Raw genomic sequence first — 15,136 nt, 5'->3', positions numbered from 1 at the left:
TATAAAAGAATAACATGATTTAAAAAATAACACAATTTTAAAAAACAAGGTATTTAGGCAACAAAATAGCATGATGAATTGAAAATTACCTCACATTTCAATACTAACAGTGAATGTAAATGGCCTAAATGCTCCACTTAAAAGATACAGAATGGTGGAATGGATAAAAATCCACCAACCAAATATCTGTCATCTTCAAGAGACTCACATCGTGCATAAGGGCTCATGTAAACTTAAGGTAAAGGGTTGGACATAGATATTCCATGCAAATGGACACCAAAAGCAAGCAAGCAGGAGTAGCCATTCTTATATCAGACAAAACAGACTTTAAAGCAACAACAGTTAACAAAGATAAAGAGGGACATTATATAATGATAAAAGGATTAGTCCAAAAGGAAGATATCACAATCCTAAATAAATATGCACCTAACATTGATGCTCCCAAATTAACAATTACTACTAGATTTAAGAAATGAGATAGACACCAACACAATAATAGTGGGGTACTTCAACACTCCACTGACACGAATAGACAGGTCATCAAGACAGAAATTCAACAAAGAAACAATGGACTTAAACTGTACCCTAGAACAAATGGATGTAACAGATATTTACAGAACATTCTACCCAACAGCTGCAGAATATACATTCTTTTCATCAGCACATGGAACATTCTCCATGATAAACCATATAATAGGCGACAAAACAAGTCTCAGTAAATTTAAGAAAATTGAAATTATATCAAGTATCCTCTCAGACCAAAGTGGAATAAAACTGGAAATTAACTCCAAAAAGAACCCTCAAAATCATACAAATACATAGAAATTAAATAATCTGCTCTTGAATGATCCTTGGGTCAACAATGAAATCAAGATGGAAATAAATTCTTTGAACTCAATGATAATAGTGACACAACTTATCAAAACTTCCAGGATACTGCAAAAATGATGCTAAGAGGAAAGTTTATAGCATTAAATGCCTATATCTAAAAGTCTGAAAGAGCACAAATAGACAACCTAAGGTCACATCTCAAGGAACTAGAGAAACAAGAATGAACCAAATCCAAAACCAGCAGAAGAAAAGAAATAACAAAGATCACAGCAGAACTAAACGAAATTGAAAGACATAAAGAATACAAAACATAAATGAAATGAAAAGCTGTTTATTTGAAAAGATAAACAAAATTTATAGACCATTAGTGAGATTATCCAAGAAAAGAAGAGAGAATATCCAAATATGCTCAACAGGAAATGAAATGACAGATACCACAGAAATACAAAAGATTATTCAAGGCTACTATGAATACCTTTATGCATCCAAACTAGAAAATCTAGAGGAGATGGATAAATTCCTAGAAATATATAACCCTTCCAGATTAAATCAAGAAGAAACAAACTCTGAACAGACCAATAGCAAGTAGTGAGATTGAAACAGTGATAAAAAAAATTGCCAACAAAAAAAGTCCAGGACCAGACGGATTCACAACTCAATTCTATCAGACATTCAAAGACGAACTGGTACCAATCTTACTGAAACTATTTCAAAAGATAGAGAAAGAGGGAACCCTCCCTAAATCATTCTATGAAGCCAGTATCACCCTAATACCAAAACGAGGAAAGGACATAACAGAAAAAGGAAACTACAGACCAATATCCCTGATGAACATAGATGCAAAAATCCTCAACAAAATATTAGCTAACTGAATCCAACAGCATATCAAAAAGATAATCTAGCATGATCAGGTAAGTTTCATACCAGGGCTGCAGGGATGGTTTAGAATATCCAAGTCAATAGATGTGATACATCACATAAACAGAATTAAAATAAAAAATTATATGATCATCTCAATAGATGCAGAAAAAGCATTCGATGAAATCCAGCATCGCTTTATGATTAAAACCCTCAGCAAAATTGGCATGGAAGGGATATATCTCAAGGTAATAAAAGCAATCTATGACAAATCCATAGCCATCGTTATTTTGAATGGGGAAAAGTTGAAAGTATTCCCCCTGAGAACTGGAACAAAACAATGATGCCCACTTTCACCACTTCTATTCACACAGTACTAGAAGTCCTGGCCAGAGCAATCAGACAAGAGAAAGAAATAAAGGACCTTTAAATCGGTAAAGAGGACTGGGCATGGTGGCTCACACCTGTAATCCCAGCACTTTGGGAGGCTGAGGCAGGCAGAAAACCTGAGGTCAGGAGTTCGAGATTAGCCTGGCCAACATCTGCAAATCCCGTCTCGACTAAAAATAAGAAAATTAGCCAGACATGGTGGCGCAGGCCTCTAATCTCAGTTACTCAGGAGGCTGAGGCAGGAGAATCACTTGAACCTGGGAGGTGGAGGTTGCAGTAAGCCGAGATCACACCACTGCATTCCAGCCTGGGTGACAGAGCGAGACTCTGTCTCAAAAAAAAAAAAAAAAGGAGCCAGGCGTGGTGGCTCACACCTGTAATCCCAGCACTTTGGGAGGCCGAGGCAGGTGGATCATGAGGTCAGGAGATTGAGACCATCTTGGCTAACATGGTGAAATCCCATCTCTACTAAAAATACAAAAAATTATCTGGGCATGGTGGCAGGCGCCTGTGGTCCCAGCTACTTCGGGAGGCTGAGGCAGGAGAATGGCGTGAACCTGGGAGGCGGAGCTTGCAGTGAGTGGAGATCGTGCCACTGCACTCCAGCCTGGGCGACAGAGCGAGACTCTGTCTCAAAAAACAGAAAAAAAGAAAAAATAAATCAGTAAGGAGGAAGTCAAACTGTCGCTGTTTGCTGATATGATTGTATACCTAGAAAACCCTAAAGACTCACCCAAAAATCTCCTAGATTTGATAAATGAATTCGGTAAAGCTTCAAGATACACAATCAATGTAAACAAATCAGTAGAACTGCTATACACCAACAACCAAGCTGAGAATCAAATCAAGAACACAATCCCTTCTGTAACAGTTTCAGAAAAATAAAATAAAAATGTATAAATATACCTAAACAAGGAGATAAAAGATCTCTACAAGGAAAACTACAAAACAGTGCTGAAATAAATCACAGATGACACAAACAAATGGAAACACATCCCATACTCATGAATGGGTAGAATCAATATTGCGAAAATGACCATACTGCCAAAAGCAATCTACAGATTCAATGCAATTCCCATAAAAATACCACCATCATTCTTCACAGAACTAGAAAAAAAAATCCTAAAATTTGTACGGAAACAAAAAAGAGCCTGCATAGCCAAAGAAAGACTAAGCAAAAAGAACATTACCTTACTTCAAACTCTGCCACAAGGCTATAGTTACCAAAACAGCATGGTACTGGTATAAAAATGGATATGTAGACCAGTGGAACAGAATAAAGAACCTAGAAATAAAGCTAAATACTTACAGCCAACTGATCTTTGACAAATCAAACAAAAACATAAAGTAGAGAAAGGACACCCTATTCAACAAATGTGCAGGGATAATTGGCAAGCCACATGTAGAAAAATAAAACTGGATCCTCACCTCTCACCTTATAAAAAAACCAACTCAAGATAAGTCAAAGGCTTAAATCTTTCTCTTTTTCTTGAGACAGAGTCTTGCTCTGTTGCCTAGGCTGGAGTGCAATGGTGCAAACTTGGTTCACTGCAAGTTCTGCCTCTTGGATTCAAGTTATTCTTGTACCTCAGCCGCCCAAGTAGCTGAGCTTACAGGCACACACCACCATGCCTGGCTAATTTTTGTATTTTTGGTAGAGATGGGGGTTTTTGCCATATTGGCCAGGCTGCTCTCAAAGTCCTGGCCTCAAGTGATCTGCCTGCCTCTGCCTCCCAAAGTATTGGGTTTACAGGGATGAGCCACCATGCCCAGCTCAAAGACTTAAATATAAGACCTGAAACCATTAAAATTTTAGAAGATAACATCCGAAAAACTCTTCTAGACATTGGCTTAGGCAGAGTTAATGACCAAAAATCCAAAAGCAAATGCAACAGAAATGAAAATAGATGAGACCTAATTAAACTAAAAAGCTTCTTCACAGTGGAAGAAATAATCAGCAAACAGACAACCCATAGTTGGGGAGAAAATCTTTGCAATCTATACATCCAACAATAATATCCAGAAATTACGAGGAACTCAAACATATCAGCAAGAAAATACAATTCCAGGCTGGATGTAGTGGCTCATGCTTGTAATCCCAGCACTTTGGGAGGCTGAGGTGGGCAGATCACCTGAGGTCAGGAGTTCAAGACCAGCCTAGCCAACATGGTGAAACCCCATCTCTACTAAAAATACAAAAATTAGCTGGGCATGCTGGTGCATACCTGTAGTCCGAGCTACTCAGGAAGCTGAAGCAGGAGAATCACTTGAACCCAGAAGGTGGAGGTTGCAGTGAGCAGAGATTGTGCCACTGCACTCCAGCCTGGGTGATGGAGTGAGACTCTGTCTCAAAAAAACAAACAAACAACAAAAACCAACAAACAATCCCATCAAAAAGTGGGCAAAGGATATGAATAGATAATTTTCAAAATAAGATATACAAATGAAAAAATGCTCAACACCACTACTTATCAGGGAAATGTAAATTAAAACCACAATGAGATACTGCCTTATTCCTGAAAGAATGGCCAAAATTTAAAAATTAAAAAAAAAATAGATCTTGGCATGGATGTGGTAAAAAGGGAACACTTTTACACTGTTGGTGGGAATGTAAACTAGTATAACCACTATGGCAAACAGTATGCAAATACCTTAAAGAATTAAAAGTAGGCTGGGCGCAGTGGCTCACGCCTGTAATCCCAGCACTTTGGGAGGCCAAGGGGGGCAGATCACGAGGTCGGGAGATCGAGACCATCCTGGCTAACATGGTGAAACCCCGTCTCTACTAAAAATACAAAAAAATTAGCCAGGCATGGTGGCTGATGCCTGTATTCCCAGCTACTCGGGAGGCTGAGGCAGGAGAATGGCCTGAACCCAGGAGGTGGAGCTTGCAGTGAGCCGAGATCGCACCACTGCGCTCCAGCCTGGGCAACAGAGCAAGACTCTGTCTCAAAAAAAAAAAAAAAAAAAGAGTTAAAAGTAAAGCTACTATTTGATCCAGCAAAAACCACAGTACTGGGTATATACCTAGAGGAAAAGAGTCGTAATATGAAAAAGACACTCGCACACGCATGTTTATAGCAGCACAATTTGCAACTGCAAAAATATGGAACTAACTTAAATGCCCGTCAACCAACAACCAACAAGTGGATAAAGAACATGCGATATATTTATATACCATGGAATGCTACCCAGTCATAAAAAAGAATGAAATAATAGCATTTGCAGCAACCTGGATGGAGTTAGAGACCACTATTCTAAGTGAAGTAACTCAGGAATAGAAAACCAAATATCATATGTTCTCACTTACAAGTGGGAGCTAAGCTATGAGGATGCAAAGATGTAAGAATGATACAATGGACTGTGGGGACTTGGGGGAAGGGTGGGAGGGGAATGAGGGATAAAAGACTACACACTGGGTACAGTGTACACAGCTCAGGTGATCAGTGCACCAAAATCTCGGAAATCACCACTAAAGGACTTATCCATGTAACCAAAAGCCGCCTGTTACCCCAAAACTATGGACATAAAATTTTAAAAATAAATAAAATATATTCTAGGAAAATAAAGATGAAATCCAAAAAGAAATAAGAAGGCCGGGCATGGTGGCTCAAGCCTGTAATCCCAGAACTTTGGAAGGCCGAGGCAGGTAGATCACGAGGTCAGCAGATTGAGACCATCCTGGCTAGGACAGTGAAAGCCCATCTCTACTAAAAATAGAAAAATTAGCCAGGTGTGGTGGCAGACGCCTGTAGTCCCAGGAGAATGGCGTGAACCTGGGAGGCAGAGCTTGCAGTGAGCCGAGATTGCACCACTGCACTCCAGCCTGGGTGACAGAGCAAGACTCCATCTCAAAAAAAAAAAAAAAAAAAAGAATAAGAAGACATGGGATACTAGAATCTGAGGAACTGAGCCAAGGAATGGAATGACAACGTAAAAGTAGGCTTATAGGTAACAGGTCAAATTTAGAACAAGAAGTCACTGGGCTTCATGAACAATTTCTCCAAGAAATTGGAATGAATTCCACACAATAGAAAGAATGAGTAAAAAACTTGATCATTTTCACATATAAGAAAGTTACATGCTTCTTTTTTGAAGGCTGCAGATCTCAGTGACAATGAGTATGAATCAAACTGCTGAGTTCTTCCTGGTTCTGTCATATACTATTTGATCCCAGGCAAGTTGCTTATCTTCCTTGTGCCTCTTTTTTCTCAGGATAGTATTTACGTCATTGGGTTGTTAAGGATGTAATTTTTCTTTGAATAGTGCTTGAGGCACATATGCAATTACGTGTTTGATATTATTATCATCATTTCCCAGAGGAAAAAAGAAAGGCCATTGGAAATTCCAAGAAAAAACATAAAAGTGTACTAGACAGTTAAGGTCTAAATATGAGGGAAACCAAAACATGGCATTTTTTTAGTAATAGATAGAGAAAAGAGTCCATTGTTGTTAAATTGTACCCACTGAGAAGCAAGGTAATCCAAGCACATTACTTTGTTCGGTAATGATTATTGCAGAGATATTACTATAATGTAAATGAAATGATTATTTATAATATAATAATATAAATGCTGTTAATAGTATTTTGAGTTTTAGAATTAACCTACAAACAAAACATAAAGGCTTAATCAGAGTTCAAAGCTGACTATAATAGTTGACCTCAAAAATGTAAAAGTAAATATATACTTGACCTAGGGAAGAAGTGTGGAAGACAGTTGGAAGACAGGATAAAACTGTTAAGATCTTCGTTGTATATAAAGGGGAATCAGGAGTTAGTGATTAAAAATAATGGGAAAATGTTAGATATATTATTTCAAGTTGCAAAAATTAACAATAGAAGAAACGAAAAAAGTAACTATCAAAGATCCAGAAGAGGAAAATGGGGAGTGGCAGGATGCAGAGTGGTATAAACAATCTTTGTTATTGATTTTCAGTAGACAATGTTTAAAGTTAATAAATTAAAATCAGCAGCAGAAACTCATTCTTTAGAAATATGGAGTTAATCTTATAAGGTACTGAAACCCAAAAAGGTTAAACTTGGTTGCCTCTGAGAAGAGGAAATTAGAAGAGGAAGCAGAGAATGAAAGGGGTGTGTGTTCTTATTAGTGTTTCTCTACTATTTGCATTTAAAATATCACATGTATATTTTTATTTTTAAAAAACTCAGATTTTACAATTTTTACATAAGATGCTAGCAAATGTATTATGATGAGTAACCTGATTGTGATGTTATGTTGTAATATACATCTTGGGAGACTTTTATTAACCATGAACCTAAATAAAACACGAAATTAAATAAACCATGTAGATGAAGATAAAACTGATAATCCTTTTAATATTTTTTAAATTATAAAATGTGGGAATATGCAACAAAAATTTGTTATTAATTATGGCCCTAAGTCTGTATTTCTCCATATTTCTTTATATATTTATAATATATATAATACAAAAATTAATACCTAAGAGACTCTCTAAAGTGATTTTCCCTTGCTAATTCTCTGATTTAATTTATCTCTATAGTTCCCTATATAAAAACTACTGAATGATGTCCAAGGCACACTGAATGCTCAGGACTAGTCACTCTTCAGCCTGCCCAGCATAATCACTTCTGCTTAAGTGATTATCAGGAGTCAATAGTGTTGGTTCCAAACCTGTTTGTGGTAGTTGCTATTGCAATTATGTAATTTGATGAACCACCATACATAGCATGCTCAAAAAAAGGTCTTGGTTACACATTAAAAGATTAACAAATTGATATATATTTTATTTGATAAATTTGAATGTTTAAGTTATACATGTATGTTTTTTATGATGCTCTGTCTTAACTGACTTTGTAAGTGCTAGTCCTTACCATGTTCAATAATCTCTACTGTATTGAAATATCTCCAACAAAGAATATATTACCTTCTCTACTGTCGCCATACATAAAACTTTACATATTATCAGAGATGAAATCACTTTAACATATTATCATTTTGAATCCTAAAATTCACTTGAATTTTGGATTTGTAGGAGCATATATAAAATTATTAGGACTAATTTGAATTTCTATTAAGTAATTATAGAGTATAAAAATCACACCTACCTCAGTTGTATTCTTAAGATAAAGATAGGGTCTAATAGATCTTGATTTTAGATGTTCTTCTACTGGCTCTAAAGAAACAAACATAAGTATTTCCATGCTATTAAGTTACCTCTAATTAAACCCAATCAACCATTTTCTCCACTGCAGTAAACTTTTAAGAAATGTAAATGAATAATTTTATTTACTTACATATGCATTGCTTGTACATGGTTAGAGCTAAATCTATTTTAGAATAATTTGCCCTAAAAGTGAATTTCTATTAACAGACTATAACTTTCAATTATTTACTATTATACAATAAAGCTATATTGTCTTGGAAAATGATGGATTTCTAAATAAAATAGAATCATATGTGTTATTCAAAAAATATTTTGGTTAATTCCTTTGAAAAGAGAAATAGAAATAGTCCCTTCTGCCTGCACTTCTCTCATATTCAGTTATGAGTTTTGTTAACCTGAATTATCATCCAATGGATATTCTTAAAGTCAGTATGGTGCAGGGGTCAGGCATACAGACTTTGGACTTAGATAGCCTGGGTCCAAATTGCACCTTTTTGTGTGAGTTACATAGCCATAGCCATAGGAAAGTTACTTAACATCTATGAGTCTTACTTTCCTCATTTGTTAACTGGAAACAATAGCACTTATAGAAATACTTTCAGAGTTAAATGAGATAATAGATGTAACAAATTTAATATGGAGTCTGGTAGTCATTAAATCAATAGTTATTTGTTGATCAACTACTATATTCCAGACACTGATGGACTCTGGAATTGTGACTCCTGCCCAATGATGCATACATTTTAGTGGGTAATATGGAAAATAAACAACAACAACAACAAAAAAAACAAGACATTGGACTGGTGCAGTGGCTTACACCTATAACGCCAGCATTTTGGGAGGCCAGGCTAGGTGGATCACTGGAGCCCAGGAGTTTGAGACTAGCCTGGGCAACATGGTGAAACCCTGTCTCTAAAAAAAAAGTACAAAAATTAGCTGAGTGTGGTGGTGTGCCTGTAGTCTCAGCTACTCAAGAGGCTGAGGTGGAAGGATTACTGAGCCCAGGGAGGTCGAAGCTGCAGTGAGCCATGATCACACCACTGCATTCCAGCCTGGACAACAGAGTGAGACTGTGTCAGAAAAAGAAAACCACCAAAAAAACAAAAAACCAAGGGGTGAATAATTGAAATTTATTCTGTAACAGAAATAAACACACTTTGGTGAGGAAGAACCATAAAAGAGTTATATTGTTGATAGGGTAGTCAGAGGAGGCCTCTCTGAGCAGATGACATTTAACCAAAATATGCAAATGAGCTGTAAGCTGCATAAGTAGAGTATCAGTGTGTCTAGGCAGAGGGGAAAATATATATTCCTCTCAGGCAATCTGGCAGTTGCCTCAGCCTCTCAAGTAGCTGGGATGACAGGTGTGTACTACCACACTCAGCTAATTTTGTATTTTGTATTTTTAGTACAGACAGGGTTTCACCATGTTGGTCAGGCTGGTCTCAAACTCTTGACCTCAAGTGATCCACTTGCCTTGGCCTCTCAAAGTGCTGGGATTACAGCCATGAGCCACTGTGCCTGGCCAGGTCTTTGTAAGGAGTACAAGTTTCATACTAAGTACAGTGAGAATCCACTGAAGAGGCTTTAATCAGGATCAGCCTACAAAGATCAGTATATGATTTAAGGAAAGAAAACGGATTACAGATTTTTGCTACCATTATGGAAGGCCAGGTAATGAGTACTAGCACTTCTGCTGAAAACATCTTAAAAGCCTAGATGGAATATTTTTTAAAGTCTAAAGAGAATCATTGACTTAAAAGATGATAAGGGACCCCTGGTCTTAAATTTAGGAGAAGATAAGAACTCAGATAAGGAAGCCCAACATGCCAAGCCACTTTTTCCCTGAGAGTATTTGTGATGTGAAAGTAAGATCAAGTTTTGGAAGCTTCATGGCTTGAGACAGAAAAAAACAAAAAGCTGACCAAAGGTCCAAAGTTTTGATATTTAAATGTTCTCCACTTCCCTTCCCCCCCACACAAAAAAACCCCGCACCTATTCATTTTACCTGGGACCCAAAAGGGTGAACTAGAATAGTTAAGCTTGCCACCTGGATGTTTTAGGGGAAGTGAAGCCTTGAATGCTTTGGTATGTTCTGACAAGTACTGCCTCCAGATACCTGGCATAAACAGTAAAAAAAAAAAAAAAAAAAAAAAAAAATCTTTTCTGGAGTAAGGTATCATCACCCTAGTTCTCAAATTGTTCCTATAAATAATTTTCCAAATAGTGTCCAGCACACATTCAAAGATAATAAGACACATAAGGAAATATGACATTATGAAAGTGAATCATGAGAAATAAAATAACAATGTGTATAACAAATCCTTTGAGAAATCAGGTTATGAAGCATAATAGGGAAATTAAGCAATATGGGGTGATGTGGAGTCAAGAAACCTCAGTTAAGAAGGTTGGTGAGAATTACACAATTGAATGATTGTTTGATAATGGAGAGAGAGAGAGAAACGAAGGCAACATGAAACGCTCAAATTCTCTGAGAACTGATAATGCTGATTCCTAGCTCACAGATTCCTATAATTTCTTTTTTATTTTGAGGAGTCTCGCTCTTGTCGCCCAGGCTAGAGTCCAGTGGCACGATCTCAGCTCATTGCAGCCTCTGCCTCCTGGGTTCAAGCGATTCTTCTGCCTAGTCTCCTGAGTAGCTGGGATTACAGGCATGTGCCACCACACCTGGCTAATTTTTGTATTTTTAATAGAGATGGGGTTTCGCCATATTGGCCAGGCTGGTCTCGAACTCCTGACCTCAGGGGATCCACCTGCTTCAGCCTCCCAAAGTGCTAGGATTACAGGCATGAGCCATGGCACCCACCTAGCCAGATTCCTAAAATTTCTAACTTGAAAGTAAGTTTCTATTAAGCAAGCTGTTCGTACTTGACTTTTAAAAAACAATAACAAGGAAATTCTCAGCATTGAGCTGAAAGGAAACTCAGAGATTTTCTTTCTAGAAGAAAAAAACACTTAACACTATAAACATAAAAATATATTCCTATTTTGTGAATTGTATAAATCATCCATTCTGATATTTAACATTTCTTCTTAGTAAGTTCTTTTTTATAGTTCATGGAAATGCTTTTGACAGAGATCAAATTATCAAGAACTTTTAAGACACACATCAGTAAATAATAAAATAAATAAAGCACCCATTAATAAATCAAAGAATTAAATATGTTACACAAACCATTACCTGTTGACTCACTTTCTTTATTTTTTACATTTGTTTGAACAAAGAATGATCTTAAATTTGACTTTTCAAAATTAATCTTTCTAGGTTCAGGCTCACATTTGAAAGAGACATGCCTGGAATAAATAAAAATTAATTTAAATTAAAATAATGAGAAAAATTACAAAATAAATCTAAAAAATAAATTTGGAGAAATGTGAAGTCCTAGTTATACAGATGTGGATGTTATGTTAATGTTGTCATAGTACAAAGTGTGAAACATTGGACTGATTAAATAGGAGCTGAAAATATTAGTTTTAGTCATTTAAAGTAGAGGGGGACAGAAAACTATTTGCTGTTGTGATAGGATTGAGGGCACTCCAAGAAACTATTATTCACAAGCTGATTAACCCTTTCAGAAAAATATGCTGGAAATCACTTCAATGAGACATTGAGGACATTACTGGACCTGAATCAAAGTGGTGGGACATAGAGTTAGGGAATTCAGATACTAGGAAGGATCACAGCATTTATTTATTGTAAAGACAAATTATCCTCCTCTAAATTCCTTAACTGGCTAGTTATGGTATATTAGAAAATTAATAGTATTACATAATTGATGCTCTTTCCGACCTCTAAATGCTAGAACAACCCATGACTCAACCCTCAGATCTCAGATACTCACCTTAGTTGGTATAAGCCAGTCCCACACTGTAACTGTTGTCTATAGGCCAGTGTCCCAGATTTGTAGTCCAGACTCTAACTTCTTCTCTGAACTTCAGGTTTATATATCCAACTGCCCACATGACTCCTGCACTTAGCTTAATTATAAGTATCTCAAACTTAACATATTCAAAACCAAATTATTGATTCCACCACCCCCTTCCTGATCTTCTCCTCACCCAGGTTTCCCCATCTCCAGTCAACCAGAGGCTTAGGCCAAAAAGTTTGCAGACATCTTTTATTTCTCTTTCTCTCTTTTTTCACTCCCAACCTATCAACAAATACTGTGTCTTTCTTTGAAATAGATTCCAAATCCAGACACCTCTTTCCTCATTGCTCCCATCCAAATCCAAGACCCCTTTATTTTTCATCTGAATCACTTCCATATGTCTCTAGCCTTCTTCTGTTTGCTCTCCCTGCTATTACACTCGTCCTCAACATTCTCTTCGCAATACAGCCATAGCAACACTTGTAAAATACAAATGTGACTATCATTTCCTTCAACTGTTTCCTATCAGACTTGATGAAAATTCAAAATGCTCCCTAACAGACAGAAACTTTTCCCCCAGTTCTCATTTCTAAGTAGCAGAATTTCCACTGAATGCCACTCCAGGCCACTCTCTGCATACCCCTTCACCTCTCAGCTCCACAAGAATGCTGAGCAAATTTTCTAGCTGTTTGGTTCAGGGAAAGGAATTTAGGCTCCACTTAAGGACCTTGCTCTTTCCTCTGCCTGTAGGATTCTCCCCACAAGGGGTTGATGTGGCCTACTCTTTCATTTCAGTCTCCACTCACATTTCCACCTCTTCGGAAAGATCTTTCCAGCCCACCCCACTTCCCCCATCTAAAATAGTAATCCCTGTGGATTTTAATTCCCTCAATTTACTATATTTTCCTTCATAGCATTCATCACTGGTAAAATTTATATTATATATTGATTTGTTTATTTAGTTTATTATCTCTCTCCCCATCTTATCCTAGATTGTAAACTCCGAGGGCACACTATTTATGTGTTTTATTCACTGTGGTATTTTAGCACCTATAGCATGACTGGTACATAGTATATGTTTAATATTCATTGAATGCCTAATAGGCTGGGCACGGTGGCTAATGCCTGTAATCCCAACACTTTGAGAGGCTGAGGCGGGTGGATTACCTGAGGTCAGTAGTTCAAGACCAGCCTGGCCAACACGGAGAAACCCCATCTCTAGTAAAAATACAAAAATTAGCTGGGTGTGGTGGCATGCGCCTGTAGTCCCAGCTACTCTGGAGGCTGAGGCAGGAGAATTGCTTGAATCCAGGAGGCAGAGGTTGCAGTGAGCTGAGATCGTGCCACTGCACTCCAGCCTGGGTGACAGAGAGATATTCTGTCTCAAAAGAAAAAAAAATTATTGAATGCATAAGATTTTTGGTAAATTCTTATCGAACATTCTTATCATCTTATACTTTTTAATGGGTTTTCAGTTTATTCTCTCTTTTAATAAATAATTATGTAATCTCCCTAAAATAATTTATTTGTTCCTTTCAAAAAATGTATCTTATGTTCTTATTTAATATCACTGGGGAGGACTTCTAGAAGAGTGTAGTATACTAATGAGAATGGGCATTGTTCTGTTTCTAACTTGAATGAGAATGAGTCAAGGGTTTCTAAGGATGATGCTGGCTATATAGTCTTGTTAAGGAGGTAATATTTTATCCTTATCTTAAAAATACTTATGTTGCTATTTTTTTCAAATTCATTTGCAGAGTATATAAAGATATTCAGATATGAATTTCCTTGTGGTGAACCAAAGAGCATAGGCTTTGAAGTTAGACCTTACTTTGCATCTTGACTCTATGTGAACTTCCATAGAATATTGAATACTCTGAATCTCAGTCCTTCATATGTCAAATAAGGTTAATAGTTACCTCAAGGGATCGTTGTAAGAATTATGTAAAATAAACTTTAGAAAGTGATCAACAAAATGTCATAGAGATAAATGAGGATACTCTTTCTTATTCCTGAAATTTACTCCACTTAGTCATAGTGGAGTAATATTTATTTAATACAGTGTTGGATTTCATTTTGTTAAAATAAGTTGTTGAGTGGCAATTATTCCGTTGCCTTAGAATTGGTGACCAGGTGACTTTTTACTCCACAGCTGAGTAAAAACGAGCAATACATACTCTGTATTCTACAAAGGTCCACCAATACTTGGAGCAAGAGATTATTTTAGGCTTCAAATAAAAGAAAACTGGTGAGGGAAAAAAGAAAAATATCAGAATTGTGAGTCATTGACCTGTTAGGGTCTGCTGTGGCTTTTTCCTCTTTTCTCAATGTGGGAGGGGCAGGGATGCTTCCTCCACAAAACTGATGAGGGAATTCCCAAAGAATCACTCATAGAGACTGGCGTCTTTTTCCTCAGTTGCACATCTGTTAGACACCACACTTGCTGATTTGCCCCATGTCAAATTTGGAGTGAGTCGAATAAGCAAGTAAAGTAGGCACCCTGCACCACACTGTTTGGCATGGCCAGGATACTTGAGTTTCTGGGAAATGCTAGGGACTGAATGTTTGTATCCCCCTCAAATTCAAATGCTGAAGCTTAAATCTCTAATGTTATGGTATTTGGAAGTGCAAGCTTTGGGAGATAATTAGGTTATGAGGGTATAGCCTCATGAAAAAGATTTGTGTTCTTCTAAGAAGAGTTGGTCTAACTCCTTCTCCCCCTCTCTCTCTATTTGCCTTTCTCTCTATCTCCTCATGACATGAAGATACAAAGAAACAGCTGTCTGCAAACCAGGAAGAATACCCTCACCAGACACCCAATCTGCTGGAACTTTGATCTTGGACTTCCTGGCCTCGACAACTGTGAGAAACAAATTTCTGTTGTTTAAGCCACCCAGGCTATGGTGTACTGTTGTAGCAGCCCATACTAAGACAGAAATTAGTAATGAGCAGTGGGGTGCTGCTGTAACAAATACTTGAAAATGTGGCAGTGGCTTTGGAATTTGTTAATGGGTAGAGGC

General features: G+C 37.1%; 1 protein-coding gene across 3 annotated transcripts in view; it reads right to left on the bottom strand.

The window, feature by feature from the left end:
• The window catches only part of C19H1orf141 (chromosome 19 C1orf141 homolog), a 69,796-nt gene that overhangs the window by 31,649 nt on the left and 23,011 nt on the right, over positions 1-15,136 (bottom strand). For all 3 annotated transcript variants that reach the window (XM_063613321.1, XM_063613322.1, XM_063613320.1), the window contains one exon: positions 11,429-11,541. In XM_063613321.1, coding sequence (XP_063469391.1) covers positions 11,429-11,541 — 113 coding nt within the window. The remainder of the gene's footprint in view (positions 1-11,428; positions 11,542-15,136) is intronic.

The sequence above is a fragment of the Symphalangus syndactylus genome, chromosome 19 (genome assembly GCF_028878055.3).
Source record: "Symphalangus syndactylus isolate Jambi chromosome 19, NHGRI_mSymSyn1-v2.1_pri, whole genome shotgun sequence".
Classification (NCBI taxonomy): Eukaryota; Metazoa; Chordata; class Mammalia; order Primates; family Hylobatidae; genus Symphalangus; species Symphalangus syndactylus.
The sequence above is the reverse complement of the archived record's forward strand: the minus strand, read 5'-3'. Positions and strand labels throughout refer to the sequence as shown.